This window comes from Monodon monoceros, unplaced genomic scaffold (genome assembly GCF_005190385.1).
Source record: "Monodon monoceros isolate NGI ecotype Baffin Bay Population unplaced genomic scaffold, NGI_Narwhal_1 Super_Scaffold_21, whole genome shotgun sequence".
Taxonomy (NCBI): Eukaryota; Metazoa; Chordata; class Mammalia; order Artiodactyla; family Monodontidae; genus Monodon; species Monodon monoceros.
Genome location: NW_021703778.1, coordinates 758,394 through 775,820, shown reverse-complemented (window position 1 = coordinate 775,820; position 17,427 = coordinate 758,394). Strand labels below are relative to the sequence as shown.

General features: G+C 41.4%; 1 protein-coding gene across 2 annotated transcripts in view; it reads left to right on the top strand.

Annotated features, from left to right (window-relative positions):
- Nucleotides 1-17,427, top strand: part of MPP7 (membrane palmitoylated protein 7) — a 255,602-nt gene that overhangs the window by 152,967 nt on the left and 85,208 nt on the right. For both annotated transcript variants that reach the window (XM_029238888.1, XM_029238887.1), the window contains exons 4-6: nucleotides 499-576; nucleotides 2,885-2,965; nucleotides 14,592-14,723. In XM_029238888.1, the coding sequence (XP_029094721.1) occupies nucleotides 499-576; nucleotides 2,885-2,965; nucleotides 14,592-14,723 (291 nt within the window). The remainder of the gene's footprint in view (nucleotides 1-498; nucleotides 577-2,884; nucleotides 2,966-14,591; nucleotides 14,724-17,427) is intronic.

Here is a 17,427-nt window from a genome sequence, read left to right as displayed (position 1 = left end):
GAGAAGAAGTGAAGGGAGCTGTGTGCTCCGTGAGGTCTTCCGGGAGCGCTGGCCCTCGGTCTGCACGACGCCTGGTTCTTTGCTCTGGGTGGTTATTACACACCAAATTGTCAGAACATGGCTGCCAGCTTCTTGCTTTGCTTTAATCATAACTTATGTTTTTAGCAGGTGTATAACCTACAACCGCTGCTCGAAGTATTGAAGCAATTATGTTTTAGAAATTAAAGATTTTATAAAGCTAATGTTTGTTTGGGGAACACAGTTTAGCTTTTGCGTGGGTTCTGTTTAATGATGATCCCACCCCCCAGTTTGACTTCTTGTTACAAACACTGAAGCACAGTAGTAGATGAATTAGGCACGCCTCTTTGTCATCTGTAGGTTTACAGAAACATGTTTAGAATGTTCAGTAGATCAGTTGCTGTTGAAACGATCCAAGTAGTTGAATGTCTCAGGTTGCTTGCTGGCAGGTGAGCTTATGTGCATTTGCTTCCCTTCCAGATTCACGAGAAGCTTCACTACTACGAGAAGCAGAATCCCACGCCCATCCTCCAGGGTGCGGCAGCCTTAGCTGGTGACGTAAGTGTGCCTTTCTGAGCTCAGGGGGACTTGTCCTTTGCGGCCCCTTGGGGGCAGGACTCACCCTAGTGCAGACAGAGATGTGTGATCCTAGGAGTGAAAACCGAAAGAGGTTGCAAATATCTCCAAAAGGCCTGTCATCCCTGAGTTTATGCTGACGCTAGGCTGATTTTTGTTCACTTTCCTGTCCTAAAGATTTTGCATGGAGATAACCCTCTTGTCCTGCCTTGGTAATCACAAAATAGAAATTTTAGTCTGTGCCTCTGTGGGGAGAGATGCTATCAGCTGTTAGAGTCCGAGAAAGTCACAGGCAAGAGAAAAGCTTTGGAGAAATAGAGACAAGACAGCTGTGTCGCTGGCAGTCTTGAAACTGACAGACGCTGGCATAGGAATGAGGCGGACGAAATACGTAAAAAGTCAGGGTTGTTTTTTAAATGGATTGTAACGCATAGTAGAGATTTATGGATATTAGACCTTTCCAAATTACCTTCGTAACCGAAAAATAAATTTGAGCAGCAGCTGGCATTGATGGAGTAGTTAATTTCCCGTAGCTATAATTTTATTTTAAATCTGGGTCAGGGAACTAACTCGCTGTTTCTCCCGTTAACTTCTGGACTCAGATGAACTGAGCACAGACCTGGATGAACTACAGGGGACACTAAGCTGGACAAGAAATACATGTGGTGTGGAGGCTGCTTTTAGTGACACCCTACAGCCTCTTTGTTGTTTTTTAATCTTTTACGTTATTACAATAAAACAAACTATAGTTCCTTTTAGTAAGATTTTAGGGCTGTAGGTATAATGAAAAAAACTGACCATCTTCAAGGGTTGATTTTCTTTGTTAATACCGTGTATTCTAGTTTAGAAAATAAAGCATGTGTAATGTATCTCCAAGTTGTGTGTTACCTGTTTAGTCCCCATTTTTTTCTTCCATTTCTACAGAGATTACAAATTACAAGGATGTTGCAATATACATGTTTTGTGAAGAAGCTTACCTCTGTGTTGCAGAACCAAAACACTTGACAATTCAGAGAGCCTTGAAAACCAGTTTTAAAACATTTATTGTTGAGGGTTTGGGGAAATATTTATTTATAAACCAATGTAATTAAGGCCCAGTCATGTTACAACAATATTGCATTTTTTTTAATTAGAGATTTTTATGTAAATATAAACTTAGCATTTTGTAATTCATCAGAGCAATATATTTAAATGTTTGATTCAAGAGTGCAGAGAGCCTTTTGTGTCTTTTTGTAAGTTAAAAATTCTGTAAAAAAATGTTACCTTGAAAAAGGAAAAGCACTTTTTGAAGTGTAGTCAGTGAATATATCAATTTTATCTGATTTTATTTTTTGTGTATAATTTATATTACACCCCTCGTTTAGAGAAAAGTCCTTTCCAGAGATAAGAGCAATTATTTTTAGTTTGTTAGAAACTATAGGGGCAAATGGAACTTTCATGCAGTGTTTTGAGAAGGGTTTTTAAATGAAAGTATATGTACATATTTTGCATTCTGTGCTGTATTTTTTCATAATTCTAATCTTTTTTTCTATTTGAATCTTGCTTCTTATGAAAATGATATGATCCTTCTTATAGCCTAAGATTGAGTAGAGATTTTGATGGAGGCCTCTTAATGCAGAACACAAGGCAGGTTCCAAGCTCCACCCCTTTCTTCTTCAGCTTCAGCTGGAACCGGCAATGGGAATTTATAATCCTGGTGGTAGAGAGCAGTCAGCATCTGAGGTAGCAGCGTAGTTGTCAGCCTATTATAAGTCATTTTATGATTAACCTATTTTATATTTAACAGACTGTGTAGGTAAGCATAATAAAAGTTTCAGATCATTTGCTCTTTTAGAGGCATTCTAGTTCTTTTTACCCCAGCTCTAAACAGCAAGCTACTGTGGGGTTTTAGAAACCCTGTGGATTTCACCACCTCGTTCAGAAGTTCTCTTTTCTGTGTTTTTCTTTTGTACAATGTCAAAGCCTGATCCAGTGCTTTTTCCAAGTGGTCCTTTGTCTGCATGCAAAAGACCATGTCGTAGATGAAGTGCTGGGATTTGTCCCCTGTGCGGTAAATCAGAAGGTGATCTAGCCGATGTGATTTCTTGAGTTGTACTCAGCTGAGAGCCTGGGCTGGGATCAGGGCTACTAAGAGCCTCAAAAGAAGAGCAGCGATTGACAGTCTGTTTTCTTTCCTGCTGACTTGTGCGTAATCACTGAAAAAGTAGCTGGAGAGATTCTCAGTTGTCGCACGTGGAGCTCCCCCTGCTCTTACTAACTGTCCTTCTTGTCAATGTGATCTCCCGTGCAGCTGGCGGAGGAGCTTCAGAGCAAGCCATTAAACAGCGAGATCAGAGAGCTGTTGAAGCTACTGTCAAAACCCAATGTGAAGGTGAGGACGTGTGACACCTGTAATAAATATATCCGAAAAGGGCCACTTTCTGGGACTTCAGATGAATTTTGTTTCGAGCATCAATTTTCAAGTAAATGTGTTTTCAAATAGTGCACAGTATTTTAATCGCCTAAATCCTGTTAAGGAAAAAGAGTTGAGCTTTTCATGATAATGTTGTGACAATCGATAAAATACTTAAATTGGGAAGCTCAGGATTTAAGTTGGCAAATATAATGGAGCTTCAAGGTCGTTTTTCTTTTAAAAGAAGTTAAGAATACAGGATACAGAACCTATTAGCGATTTTGTTTAGGTCCATTTTGCTTGGCTAGTTAATGGTGTGCCAGTGTATTTGACAACAGTATCTATTTTTCTGTGGGACTGTCTTAGCATTCCTCTTCCTCTCCCCATTTCCTGCCCCCTCTTCTGCCAATTTGTGTTTTAATGCATCGTACCATTTTTACAGAACAAAGCATTTTTCCAGTGTAAATACCAGTAAAATACTGGCAGATCCATTTCGAGTCTCTGTTTTTCTTACAAGTTTATCACTTATTTTTCCTCCAGGTGTGATTAGTCAACGATGTGATTTAGAAATTTTCCTGTTAATTCTAAGGTCATTAATGAATTAAATTCTATAACCCATACATTTTATACTTGATACTACCGCACTTGTGTGTGAAATATTGTCCAGGAGTCAGAGTTACCTATAGATCAGTAATTATGTAATCAAAATGATCAGTTATGTCATGATTTCTGTTAAGCACATATAGACTTTTGAATGAAAATGTCCATCTAGATGCAAAAACTGATTATTTCTACCTTCTTTGAAAAATCTCCTTTGGAACTGTGCTATATATGGTCTTAAACTGATATTCAAAAAAGTATTAAATAAAAGATAGGGAACACGTATGGACCATGATTTCTAAACCATGTAAGTAAATATGAAGTACATGAGTGTATTTCTGTAAAGCATGAATGAACTATGATTAATAATATGAGAGGAATTGACGGGCGGGTGCAGAGGAAGTCGGTTATACTTTAGTTCTAGAAGAATAAGGATCTGATTAGTGCAGGAAGGTCGCTTGATGCTGAAGACGGAGTGCACAGAAAGTGAGCAGCTTGGAGGAGATTCGTGAATGCTCTGAAAATGTCTTCGGTTTCCTTACACTGCACTTGGGAAGTTGATGTTAATCAGAGCATGGCAAGGGTACCCATGAGGCGCTTGGTAAGCTCCGTTTTTGAGAGTGTTATCTTGGTTTGAATTTTACAAATTAAAGAGGAATGTTTCTGACCCCCCAGAAACAAAAGATCTGATTTTAGTATTCCGTTCAAGGGTGTTTGAAATGGAATAGCTAATAATAAAGAGGTTATACTGGATGGAAACTGGTATTTGGCCGGAGAGGGGTGTGTGACCTTAGGTGGTTCTGAGATAAGAGAAGATATGTACATTTTGGTGTCTGCCCCAGGTTCCTGGCCCAAAGCTCATAAAACCCTAGTTAATTTCCTAAGTGATAAGAACACTGGGAACATGTATTGCACTTGTATTTCTTTGTCTTTGACCCTGTCCCTGACACAGGTCCCCTCCAGCCCTTGTAAATTTTTAAGTGGTTAGAGCACGGGGAGCTTTGTCCTAATGAGGCGCCTCTGGGTGCGCCCCTGGCTGGGCACTGGTCACCAGCAAGACCACACCACGATTAGAAGCTTGGAATTTTCAGCCTCACCTCATTTGTCCTAATGAGGTGACTCTGGGTGTGCCCCTGGCTGGGCGCTGGTCACCAGCAAGACCATGCCACGATTAGAAGCTTGGAATTTTCAGCCTCACCCCACCCCTGCCGCCATCCTCCAGGGAGGGGAGAGGGGCTGGAAATGGAGTTAAGAATTGATTATGCCCACTTGAGAAAGCCTCCCTAAAATCCCTAAAGTGTGATGTTCAGAGAGCTTCTAGGCTCGGGGACACATCTACGTACGAGGAGGGTGATGTACCCACCTCCACGGGAACAGACGCTCCTACCCTCCAGACCTTACCCTGTGTGTATCTCTTCATCTGAGTCCTTTATCATATGCTTTAATAAACCGGTGCATGTAAGTGTCTCCCTGAATCCTGTGACCTACTCTAGCAAATTAATTGAACCCAAGCAGGGGGTTGGTCAGAAGCACAGGTGGCAGCCTGGAGTGGTGACTGGTGTCTGAAGTGTGTCTGGGGAGGGGGGGCAGTCCTAAAGGATTGAGCCCTCAACCTGTGGGAGCTGACGCTCTCTCTGGGAAGATGACCTCAGCATTGGGTTGAACTGTAGGACGCCCAGGTGGTGTCACAGAGAATTGCTTGGTCTTGAGAAAACCCGTCACGCATTTGGCGATCAGAATTTTGTTTTGTGTGAGCAGTAAAGGAAGCGCACAGGAGAGAAACACAGCAAGGAAGGAGAAACTCTTCCAGAAGGAGGAGAAACGTGGGTTTTCTTCCCTTTACGATGGCGTCGTGCAGCACCATAGGACGCAGCTTTTAATTGAGTACTTAGACTTCGTTATGGCAAAAATACCTCAGACAAACAGTTCTGTCTGTTTTCACGTGTACGTAGCAGTGTGACTAAGGCATGGTGAGAAGTCAGTGTGAAAGGTGTGTGTTCAGGAAATAACGTGTAGAAAGTGGGTGACATTGCAGACACTCGACGGTACAGTCGACAATGGCAATTTCTAGTTCACCAGTCTTGGGAAGAAAATACTTTTCTTCCCAGTTTGACCTAACATTTAACATTGCTTTCCTTGAAATCAGTTATGTTAACAACCATCACTATCTCACTTTTGAAGGTAATTACTTTAAGAAATGCAGTCTCCAAATAAGTTTTAAGCTATTTCAGAATATGATCAAATACTCCTTTTTGTCTTAGAATAAATGAAAATATTTGCTTTTTTTCTTTTTTTTAAGAGCAGAAGCAAGGTACAGTAGAATATAACATGTATACATGAATTGTTCATTGAACTGACAGTTAAAATATGAAAAATGTAATTCCAAGGTGTTAACTTGAATATTGCCCTTAAATTTTAGTGGATAAGGGAACTAATTATTTACTTTTTGAAGATTGCCCTTCCATTGAGAATATTTAATTCACAATACTGAAAGGAAACCTGAAATGTACCTCCAAAGTAATAATGATTTTTTAAAAACACACATAGGTATATACAACCAAGTGTGTAGCCAACTATGAAATGATAATACGTGCTTTCTGTAGGCAACTCGTTTTGAAAAGCATTAAAACTTTCTTTGGTAGTTTGTAGATGTCACCAGAGTTGGATCTTCATTCATTCATTCCTACATAAATTGAGCATCTACTCTGCCAGTCCCTATAGCTGGAACTTGTGGAAGATGTATGAAGATACATGAAGATGAATGAAGGTGATAGAAATAGGGGATAAAGAGAGGGAACACCCAGAAATAGTGTGGAACACATAGGAGCGGAGCCGGCGCCAAGGCTGGGTGCGGGCGGGTTGAAGAGGACTGCAGAGGAGATGGTCTGTGCCCGGTGACGCCTGAAGGCTGGTGTGAGGTGACCAGAGGGGCAGAGGAGTGAGGGGTGAGTCGGCGGGGGAGGTGAGAAATGAAGGTTTCCGGTATGAAGTCCTACAAAGGAAATAACTTGTCACATTTGAGGGCGTAACGTAGACTTAGTGTGGCTGAGCGGCAGCGTGTGAAAGAGGGAGGGGAGGGGCTGGACAGTAGAGCTGTGAGTCGGGGCCGACCTCCTGGTTACCCAGGACGGCCTGGTGTTTGCCTGTAGTTCCAGCGTGGTTAATATTAATAGCCTCCCTTTTAATTTCAGTGGTTTCCTTATTTAGATGATAAATTATATGGCCACTCTACTCGCGAGCATATGAAAAAGTTTGAATTCCATCCTGAGAGCAGTAGAAAGTCACTGGAAGGATTTAAACAAGCAAGCAATGCCATCACTCTGTGTGTAGTGTGCACAGCAGTTCCCCGGGGGGAAGGCCAGCTGGGAGCCTGTAGAAATAATGTGGGTGCAGCGTGACTGTGGTCCTAACGAAGGATGTGAGGATGGAGACAAGGAAGTGGGGGATGGGTGGGATTGGATGTAAATTCAGTATGAGGTGTTGGGACAGCTGGTTAATTATTTGGGGAAAAATAAGAAAGACCTCTACTAGAATGAATTCCAAGTAGATTAAAGATGGAAGTGTAAAAATTGAACCATAATCATGGGATAGAGTAAAAGCATTTACAGCCTCAGGGGCAGATGGACACACACACACATGAAGAGTTAAAAAAAACAATCCATACATGAGGTTGGAAGGAATAACTTATCTTTATAACTGATTTATGATATTGTCTTTAATAAGATGTGATAGTTTATTACTCTGACTTTAATTTTTACCTTTTACAAAGTGACTTGATAAAAACTTTTGAAATTAAACAGAAAAGAATTTTGGATAATACGTAACTGTGTTTTGAATCTAAATTTTAAAATAGAAGTCCCTATCCTTGTTGCTTTATTAGTGAAGATGAGCATTGCTTTCATATGCTTAATGGCTTTTTATTTCTTCTGTGAATTGTGTGTTCATATATCTTTAGGGATAACTATTCTTAATTGGCTGCATTACCTTTCATTCCTTTTTGTGTAAGGAAATATTACATATACATTTTTTCCCATTATAAGTAGGGTAATAGGATGCACTACTTACTGTATTGGAATACACCCAGTCCTTAAAACTTTGAATTGGTCAGTCACCATATACAAAAAAAATAATTATTATTACTCAATAATGTCTACAAAATCCAGTCTTATTGTCCAAATCTTACAGTCCAGGAAAAATAACAAAGTATAAAAGAAACCACATGGTGAGAAGAAGGTAATGACAGAGTCACAAGAGGCCTGCGTAGATGTAACAGACTCTAAAGCTTGCTGCAGTAGGGGAGGAGCACGGGCCATTTAGGGGGCACTGCGGAAGGGACGTTGGTCTCTACAGAGACTTTGTTTCCGGGGAAAGCAAAGAGAATCATCAATAAATTAAAAACCACTCCTAGGCATCACATTGCCACATTAAAGGCAAATCATCCTCTCTGAGTTGTCATTCAGTGGCTCATTTTTGATAAAAGTGAGGTGACATCATCTCTAGAACATGGTATTATAATTTAGGAAGTCAGGGAAAATTTGGTAGATTTTTTGAAAGGCAATAAAATAGAAAGATGTGTTGTAATTTTTCAGCTTTCCAAAACATTCACTTACCAGAAATTACTCACTGCCCGGGCATGCGGAATGGATGAGATTTCATTAAAGCATAATAAATGGCAAAGTTAAGCTTCCTTCTGGAAGAATAAATCAGTGTTACTCATCCTTATGAGTCAGACACTTACTTCTAAGGGTCTGATAGATATTTAGAGCATAGAGTTGCCTCCAGGGGGTCTAAGGCAGGGAGAGCTTGGGAGCCCGATGAGTTACAAAGCCCAGTGTTCAATTTCCTGTAGATTCCTCTAAGCGACAGGTAAACCCATCAGTTGTGATCAGTGGCATATGGAAACACAATTTTCATTTAGGTACTGCCTCCTGAAAGAATGTCTGTATAGTGAAGAATAAAGTTGCTGCAGTTAAAACAGGAAAATGGAATACAAAGTTACTTTTAGTTGTCCAAAATAAAAATGTTGCTAACCAAAACTATTTATAAAGCAAAGCTGTTAAAAATAATGAACTTGATATCTGTAAATTATTTTTTTTGGAATCCAGATATGAAAGTACAGAGCTAAGGAGGAAAAGTAATAGCTGGTGTTCTAACAATGCCTATCAAGTATAATATTCACTTTATTATGAAATATATTCATTAGCATTCCCTGTTATTCTTACCGTGTGCAAGATAGTTAGGCTAGGTACACAGATAACAGCCATTTCTGGTGCGCTTCTATGTTCCCCTCTGCAGTCGTTCCTCTTGTCTGAAAGAACTTCTTACAACATTTTTGGTAATGCAAGTCCGCTGGTGATGAATTCCTTCAGCTTTTGTATGTCTTTAAAAAGTCTTCAGTATTCCTTCTTTTTAAAAGGTATTTTTGCTGGGTATAGAATTTTAGGCTGACGGTAGTTCTCTTTGAGTATTTTAAAGATGTTGCTCCATTGTCTTGTGGTGTGCTTTTTTTTTTTTTTTTTTTTTTTTGGCTGATTTTAAGATAGTCCCCTTTTCACTGCTTTTAAGCAGTTTGGTGTTATGTCTTTTCTGTTTATTGTGCTTGGATACATTGAGCTTCTTAAACATACGGACTTTTTTGTTTCCATCAAATTTGGAATATTTTCTGCCATATTTCTTCAGATTTTTTTTAACACCTCTCCTGTCTCTGGAGATGCCAGTTAGGTGCATATATAGACCATTGAAGTCCCACAGCTCAATAAATGTTCATAATTTTTCATTATATTTTCTCTTTGTGTTTCAGTAGTTTTATTGCTTTGCCTACAAGTGTTAATCTTATTCAGTGTACTGAATGAAATGTATTTTCACCTTTTATCTGTAGAAGCTTGGTCTGAATCTTCTTTGTATATTCCAAGTCTCCTGTTCAGCCCTTCTTCTGGCTTTTTGAACATTTGGAATTAGTAGTAACTGTTAATTTCCTTTTCTGTGATCTTTCTGTAATTTCAGGATTTGGTTCTACATAATTCTGTCATCTAACTTTTCAGGGTCTAGTTTTATATTTCTCATCACTGTGCATAGTAGTTGCTGATTTTGTACATGCCTAGTAATTGTTGATTGACTGTCAGTCATTGTGACTTTACTTTTTTTGATGCTGGATATTTTTGTATATTTATAGATAATATTCTTGAGTTTAAATTACACAATTAAGTTATTTGGAGGCTTGCTTTTAAGCTTTGTTAGGTGAGATCTTAGCAGCATTTAATCTTGGGCTAATTATTTCCTGCTATTAAGAAAGTACCCCTCTGTTTACTCTCCTCAATGCCCTGTGAATTGTGAAGCTTTTCCTTGTAACTGGTGGGAACAGGAGCTATTCCTGCCCTGTGCAAGCCTCGGGGATTGTTTCCTGTAATGCAGGGTTTCTCAACCTTGGAACTATTTAAATTTGAGGACTGGATACTTATTTGGCGGTGGGGAGGGGATTGTCTACTGTGGTATCAGATGGCTCGGAGCATCTCTGGCCTCTGTGCACTAGACAGCAGTAGCATCCCTTGAATTGTTACAAACCAAAAATGTCCCCAGACAGCCATATGGCTCCCGGGGAGTAAAATTGCCCTCAGTTCCGAACTACTGCTCTAACCCTTCCTGGCGGTTGTTCCGTATGCGAGCCTTGGCTAAGGACTCAAGGAGCTCTGTGTCTGTGCAGCTCTCTCCATTCTCATCCCTTCCCTGAGAACGTTAGCCCCTTGATCTCCCTAGGTTCCCAGCTCTGCTGTCCTGGGTTCCTTCTCCCCCTGACATAGCGGGAAATTCGCTCTAGACAGGAAGCTGGGGCAGTCTTAGGGTTCGCAGTTGTTTCCTATCTCTCAGTGGTCACTGTCTTTCCTTGTCTCATGTCCAGTGTCTTCAAAAACCATTGCTTCATTATCTTTTTTTTTTTTTTTAAGTTTTCTCCAGTGGGTTCCTGTTAACTTCACCTTGGTTCTCATCCTCATTTTTTTTTTTTTTTTTTGTGATACACGGGCCTCTCATTGCTGCGGCCTCTCCCGTTGCGGAGCACAGGCTCCGGACGCGCAGGCTCAGCGGCCATGGCTCACGGGCCCAGCCACTCCACGGCATGTGGGATCCTCCCGGACCGGGGCACGAACCCGTGTCCCCTGCATCGGCAGGCGGACTCTCAACCACTGCGCCACCAGGGAAGCCCTCTCATCCTCATTCTTGAACTGTACTTTTGCTGGATGCACAGTTCTGGGCTGACTGTTCTTTTTTTCCTAAGCACTTCCAAGCTGTTTTAACTATCTTCCAGTGGTCTTGCTGCTTGATCAGTCAGTTCTCAATTACTTTTTTTTCTTTCCTTCCTGATGATCTGTGTTTTTCTCTCTGATATTTTTAAGAACTACTTTCTGTCTCTGGCATTCTGTCATTTCACTATGATGTATGTAAGCGTGGGTTGATTTTTATTGTTCCTGCTTCCTAAAGGATCCATTGGAGTTCCTGAATCTTCAGACTGTGTTTCTCATCAGTTGTGAAAACTTGGCAGCTATTATGTCTTCAGATAATATTTTACCATCTGATGACGCTCTTCATTCTCTCCCTTTGAAACTTTGTTGGATACCAAGAAAAGCACCAGCCATAAAGGAAAAGAATATTATTGGGTTCATTCGTTTGGATCCTTTTTTGATCAGAGACCACTAATAAGAAAGTGAAAGCTACCAAGTGGGAGAATGCATTTGTGGCACCTGTAACCGACAAAGGCTTGGATCCAGCGCGTTATAAAGAACTCTTACAGGTCAGGAAGAAAAAGACAGATGGAACAGAGAGCACTGTGCAAGGATCTTGAACAGGCATTTCACGAAAGAAGGTATCGTGATGAATAAAACCCTTGAAGACCGGTTGAAACTCCAAGCGAAGAATGGGACATTGGGTGTATCGGACACCACGGTTGGCAGCAAACAATTGACATTTACATTAAAGAAGTTAGAACAGCAGAAGCAGCAGCAGGAGGCTGAGAAACTGCACCGACAAAAGAGAGGAAGACCCTCCGCCGTTCAGCCTGTCACCTGAAGTCCAGGCCCTGGAGAGGACGGCCGTTCCACTGAGTCTGGAACCGATCCCACGCATGATTCAGAGGAGCTCCCTTCCCCCACTTGATCATCGTTAGAGTGTATTATCCACGCCGGGGACACGCGCTCCTGAAGTCCATGGAAACCCTCGCTGCGTCTGCAGAGGTCAGCATCTGGCAGCGGGTCCCAGGCCTCTGGTCAGACTGCGGGGCTGGGCCCGCTGGCCGTGCGGGGCCCCAGGGCACTTCTGTGCCTTGTCACTCCCCAGGAACATTGTCCCTTTCCCCTGGTTTTAATCAAGTAGACAAGGTGGTGGTTTTGTAATATTGTGAAACGTGCACCGTGAAATGAGAGGTTCTCCTGTGCTGAAAACCAGGACTGACGGTTTTCCAGAAACTTTCTTGCACTGCCTGCCACTATCCATGAATCAAGCATCCAAGATGCCATTCCTGTCTTGCCTGACTTGTGAGCATCGGTCGTGTTTATGTTTATAAGGATATGCTGGTACCTGTGTTGCTTGTTTATGTGTTAGTTTGGGATTTTTTTAAGGCATATTTTTATACCAAGAGAATATAAAGTAATGGTAATAACAGTCTAAAACAGGAAGTGGAAGCTACTGGATATTCTTTCAACTTGGCACAAGATGAAATACAGACTTTTTTTTTTTATTCTGTTTCTTAAGTGCAATTAGAGATATACTGGCTGGAGAAAAACATTTATAAAAAGAAATGCTTTCATTTGAACAGCAAAGAAAAAAGGTATCATGAGTTATAAGAAAGATGAAATTTCAACCGCGAGAAGATAACACCGTATACTCAGAATGGCCAAATTTAAACTACTGTAAACCGTTGGATCCCTTGATGCAGCTAGAACTCACATAAGCTGTTGGTGGGAGAGTAGCTGGAACGACCACTTCGTCTCGTCTGCCTGTGTTGAATGACCTAGACTTCCACCCTTAAATATACTTAACCCAGATTTGTGTGTGGATGTATCAGCTGATATGAAATGTCCACCGCAGCACTGTGATAGCCAAGAGCTGAAAACAGCCTAAATGCCCCTCAGAGGCATAATGGGCAAAGAAACTATGAAATATGTTTATGTTGGAGTACTGTACAACCATGAAAAAAGGAATGGCTCCCAGTAACAGCATGGATGAACCTCAGTAACTTAATGTCAGGGAAAAAAGGAAGATCCCGTTATGCGGTCTTCAGCGGAATAGAGGCCACGGTGACTAGGAAGGAGCATATTTAGGGGCCCCTGGGGCTCAGTTAATGTTGTGTTTCTTGTTTGGGTGACATTTACAGGGACATATTCATTTTTGAAGATTCTTCATGCAGTATGCTTATGAATTGTGTGCTTTTCTGTATATATGTTATAGTCAATAAGAAAGCTTAATTTAGATACCATTTCTTCGCCATCTTGGAGCTTCTGTTTCAGTAGATAGCAGATATTAAATATATGTCCATAAAACTGGAAACATGGTTAAAAATTATGAGCATGTATGAAGGCAAAGAAGATGGTGCTATGAGATCACGTAACCCGGGGGTCTACATTTATATTGGATGTTTTGGCCACGCCTCTGTGAGAAAGAAGCCAGGTATTTAAACTGAGTGAGGAGGACAGTGGGTATGAGACAGAGTTGGAGAAGAGACTGAAGGAGGGCTTCCCTGGTGGCGCAGTGGTTGAGAGTCTGCCTGCAATGCAGGGGACACGGGTTCGTGCCCCAGTCCGGGAGGATCCCACATGCCGTGGAGCGGCTGGGCCCGTGAGCCAGGGCCGCTGAGCCTGCGCGTCCGCAGCCTGTGCTCTGCGATGGGAGAGGCTGCAACAGTGAGAGGCCCGCGTACCGCAAAAAAAAAAAAAAAAAAAAAAAGTAATTACTCTGGACACACTGTGAATCAGGAATTTGAAAATGAGCCCAAGGTGAATGCAGGTGGACCATTGAAAGGCTCCAGGTAAAAATGCTCCAGGTAAAAGATGATGATCAATGATCTAGACCAAGGGTTTGCCAGCTGTTTTATGGAAAAATGTCTGGTGCTTGTACTCAGTTTCTCATTGTAGCATGGCAGGCGCCATAAGGCACACATCAGTGAACAGGCATGGCTGTGTTCCAGGAAAGCTTCACTTACGAAAACAGGTGGCACAGTTGGCCACCGTCTGCTCTGGACTGGAGAGAAGATAACAAATGTCAGCTTCCACTGTGGAAGCAGATTTAACAGGATGGGGGTGTAGGTAAAGGGGATTTCAAGGCTCTGGCTGGAGTAATCGGTGCATCCTGGTGCTGTCGATTAGGGAACAAGTTAGTTAAAAGTCTAGACCCAGTCACCCCCAATATAGTGACATCTCACGTTATTCTCATCTTTGGTCTCTAATGACAATATGACCGTTTTGTGGAGTTTCACCACCACAACCGTCATGACTAGAAATACTTTTATTTTATTCTTTTATACACACAGTCGGCTATTACATCAAAAATTAAAAGGTGAGAAAAATCACAGAAGAATGAAAGCTAGTCAGTTGTATTGAGCAGTTCTTTTTGTGTTCTCTGCTAACAGAAGGAAAGAAAAAAAAAGACATGCGTCGTTGCCTGACACCTGCCAGCCCGTTGGCAGTCCATCTGTAGCCTCCTTTTTCTCCCTCCTTTCAAAAGTAACAGTCCCTCAGTGACCCCCCAGCTGCCGCTTCTGTTCGGATGAACCGGAGGACGCTCACGTTGGCAGATGCTTTACGCTGATGCTTGCCGCACCCTGTGGCCGAGTAGCGTTGCCTCTGTTGCTCTACAGCTTCCCCTTGCCCCGTTTGCAAGAGGCTCCTTCCCAAGTAGTTGCCTTCTTACGGTTGCTGTGGCAGAACTGGAACATCAGTTTGATTTTCCTTATACTGTAGTCAAGTATAAAACGCCAAACACGTCCAACTACTGTAACACTTTTTCCCTTGGACTTTGATAGGCTTTGCTCTCTGTGCACGATACCGTGGCTCTGAAGAACTATGATCCCGTGTTGCCTCCTATGCCTGATGACATTGATGAGGAGGAAGACTCAGTGAAAATCATCCGTCTGGTCAAGAACCGAGAACCGCTGGTGAGTTCTGGGCTACATTTTATGCTCAGCTACGAGTAGATGCCATGGTAAAGCCACATCTGATGGGCACATACCATAGATTCCACCCTTTAAAGTGTACTTCCTCTGTGTCCTGAACTTTGAAATAAATGGAGCATTCACACCTAAAGCATAGGATTTAGAAAAATTAAAATGGAGCCAGATAAAGCGGCAGGCATTCTTTTGGTTATAAATAGCAATAGTGTTTAAAATGTGACTTGTTGACGTTTATAAAAGACAGCATGGTGCACCAGTTAACAGCTGATGTGAGGTTCAGAAGTGCAACTAAAAATAATGGCTTATGGCTTTTCTAGAAAGCTGATGGATTTTAAAGTGACGAGGAGAAATTAATCGGGTATCCGATATTTCAAAATGTAGATGTAACCATTTGCTTTAGCCCCAGAATTTGTACAGTGCTGAGCCATGTCAAGGTCTGGGGTAGGCCGACTAATGCCTCGCACCGGCCCGCAGTGATGTCGTGTCCTAATCTTCAGAACCTGTGGATATGTTACCTTAAAAGACACAGGGAGCTTTTCATGATTACTTAAGGACCTTGAGACGGCGAGAGTCCCTTGGATCATCAGGCGGCACCGTCACGAGGGTTCTCATTAATGGGAAAGAGGGAAGCAGGGGGGTCAGAGGTACAGAAAGAGGTGTGATGGTGAAAGCGAGGGTGGGAGTGATGTGGCCGAGAGCCAAGGGACGCCAGAAGTGTCTAGAAACTGGGACAGGCAAGGACCGGATTCTTTCCTAGATCCTCCAGGACGAATGCAGCCCTGCTGGCACCTTGATTTGGGCCTGTAATACCCGTTTTTGCCTTCCTATCGATACCTCCAGACCTGTAAGATAATCAATTTATGTTCTAGTAAGCCACTAAATTTGTGGACATTTGTTCACAGCAGCAATAGGAAATGAGTGCAGAGTGTATCCATATGAAACTATATTCAAAAGGAAAATAAATGTCACAGCCTAGCAGTTGACTTTAAATGTGTTGTGGCCCATTTATTCTAATTGAAACACTTTTGTGTTCTTACGGCAAATGGCGGTTGATCATACAATAGTTGCTGGGCACTGTGTTATATACTCTACATACTGATTATATTTAATCCTCACAGTTGGTACCGTTTTTCGGTTTTTACAGACTAAGAAACTGATATTCAAAGAACTAAAGCAACTTAACCCAAAGTAGCACAGCTATTGAGATCTAAACTTGACTCTCTTGCTTCAAACACTAGTTTTTTCTTCTATACCACATTCTGTCTTTATATTTTTGGTACTTTTTATCTTCTTTCGTTTAAAGGCAACTGTGGTATGTTAATAAATACATTGGACACTCTTACCCAGAACAATGTACAGATAACTTTGCTTATCACAGAAGGATAATTGAGCCCCCGAAGCTCATCTGTGGGTGTTCTAAGGCTCCCTGTAGCCCTGGTTAAGGTTGTTTGGTTTAGATTATACACTAATGCTTTTTGCCTATAGTTATAACTCTCTGCTGGTAACCTTAGTATGTCTTGGTCTTTATCATGCAGGTGATGCAGGTAAGGGTAGATGGTACGCAGACTAGATGGAGAAAGAGCTCTCTTGGGACCTGTCACCATAAAGTGACTAATCCTTGGTGGGTTCTGTGTATCTACCAATAAGAAGTATGTTTCTGTTTTGACAAATTCACTCTCTTAGAGAATTCAAAGACTGGCCATCTTGAGGAGATCAGTAATTCATTACTAACAGTTTCTTTGATCACTCATAGTTCTCCAGAGGTGGTGGTTTTTGGTGTGTTGCTTTGGTGAGCTGACATTTAAACAGTCATCAGCCACATTTAAGTTCCATGCTTCCTGATAGAAGAAGATCTTCAAATGTTAATCAGAGAAATTAGGCATGTACTGCGCGGGGATTTCTCAAAAGTTTTAACTGGACCTGCTGTAAATTAGTTTCAATTTAAAAAGAAATTGAATGAAGTATATAAAATAATGTAAAGTTGTGTTTTCACAGTCTGTTACTGAATGAATCACACCCTTTAGCTCATAACAAGCATGTAACAACTGAAATAATTAGACCTAACTTTGAGGTGATAATTCTTTGTCATTAGCTCTCTTTTGTTATAGTTTATATAATACATTAAATTCATAGTTTAAAAATGAGAAACTGGGGAACTTCCCTGGTGGTACAGTGGTTAAGAATCCGCCTGCCAATGCAGGGGACACGGGTTCGAGCCCTGGTCCAGGAAGATCCCACATGCCACAGAGCAACTAAGTCCGTGCATCACAACTACTGACCCTGCACTCTAGAGCCCATGAGCCGCGACTACTGAAGCCCACGAGCCTAGAGCCTGTGCTCGGCAACAAGAGAAGCCACTGCAATGAGAAGCTTGCACATGGCAACGAAGACCCAACACAGCCATAAACAAACAAACAAATAAATTTATTTTTTAAAAAAAGTAAATTAGCCAAAGGTTTTTTTGGCCAACATATGCAGTTAACTTCTTTAAACTCTAGGTTTTGTTTTCTGTATTTAATGCAATTTAAAGTAATTTTGAGTACTTTAAAAAATTATTTTAGTCACTGGCTCTTCACATTCCTGGTGAGCCACAATTTGATTGCATGATTTTTGTTCAAGGGGATGTATTAAAAATAAGAACTTCATGTAGAAAACAGAACCTCTAACTGGGATGCAGAAATTCCCAAAA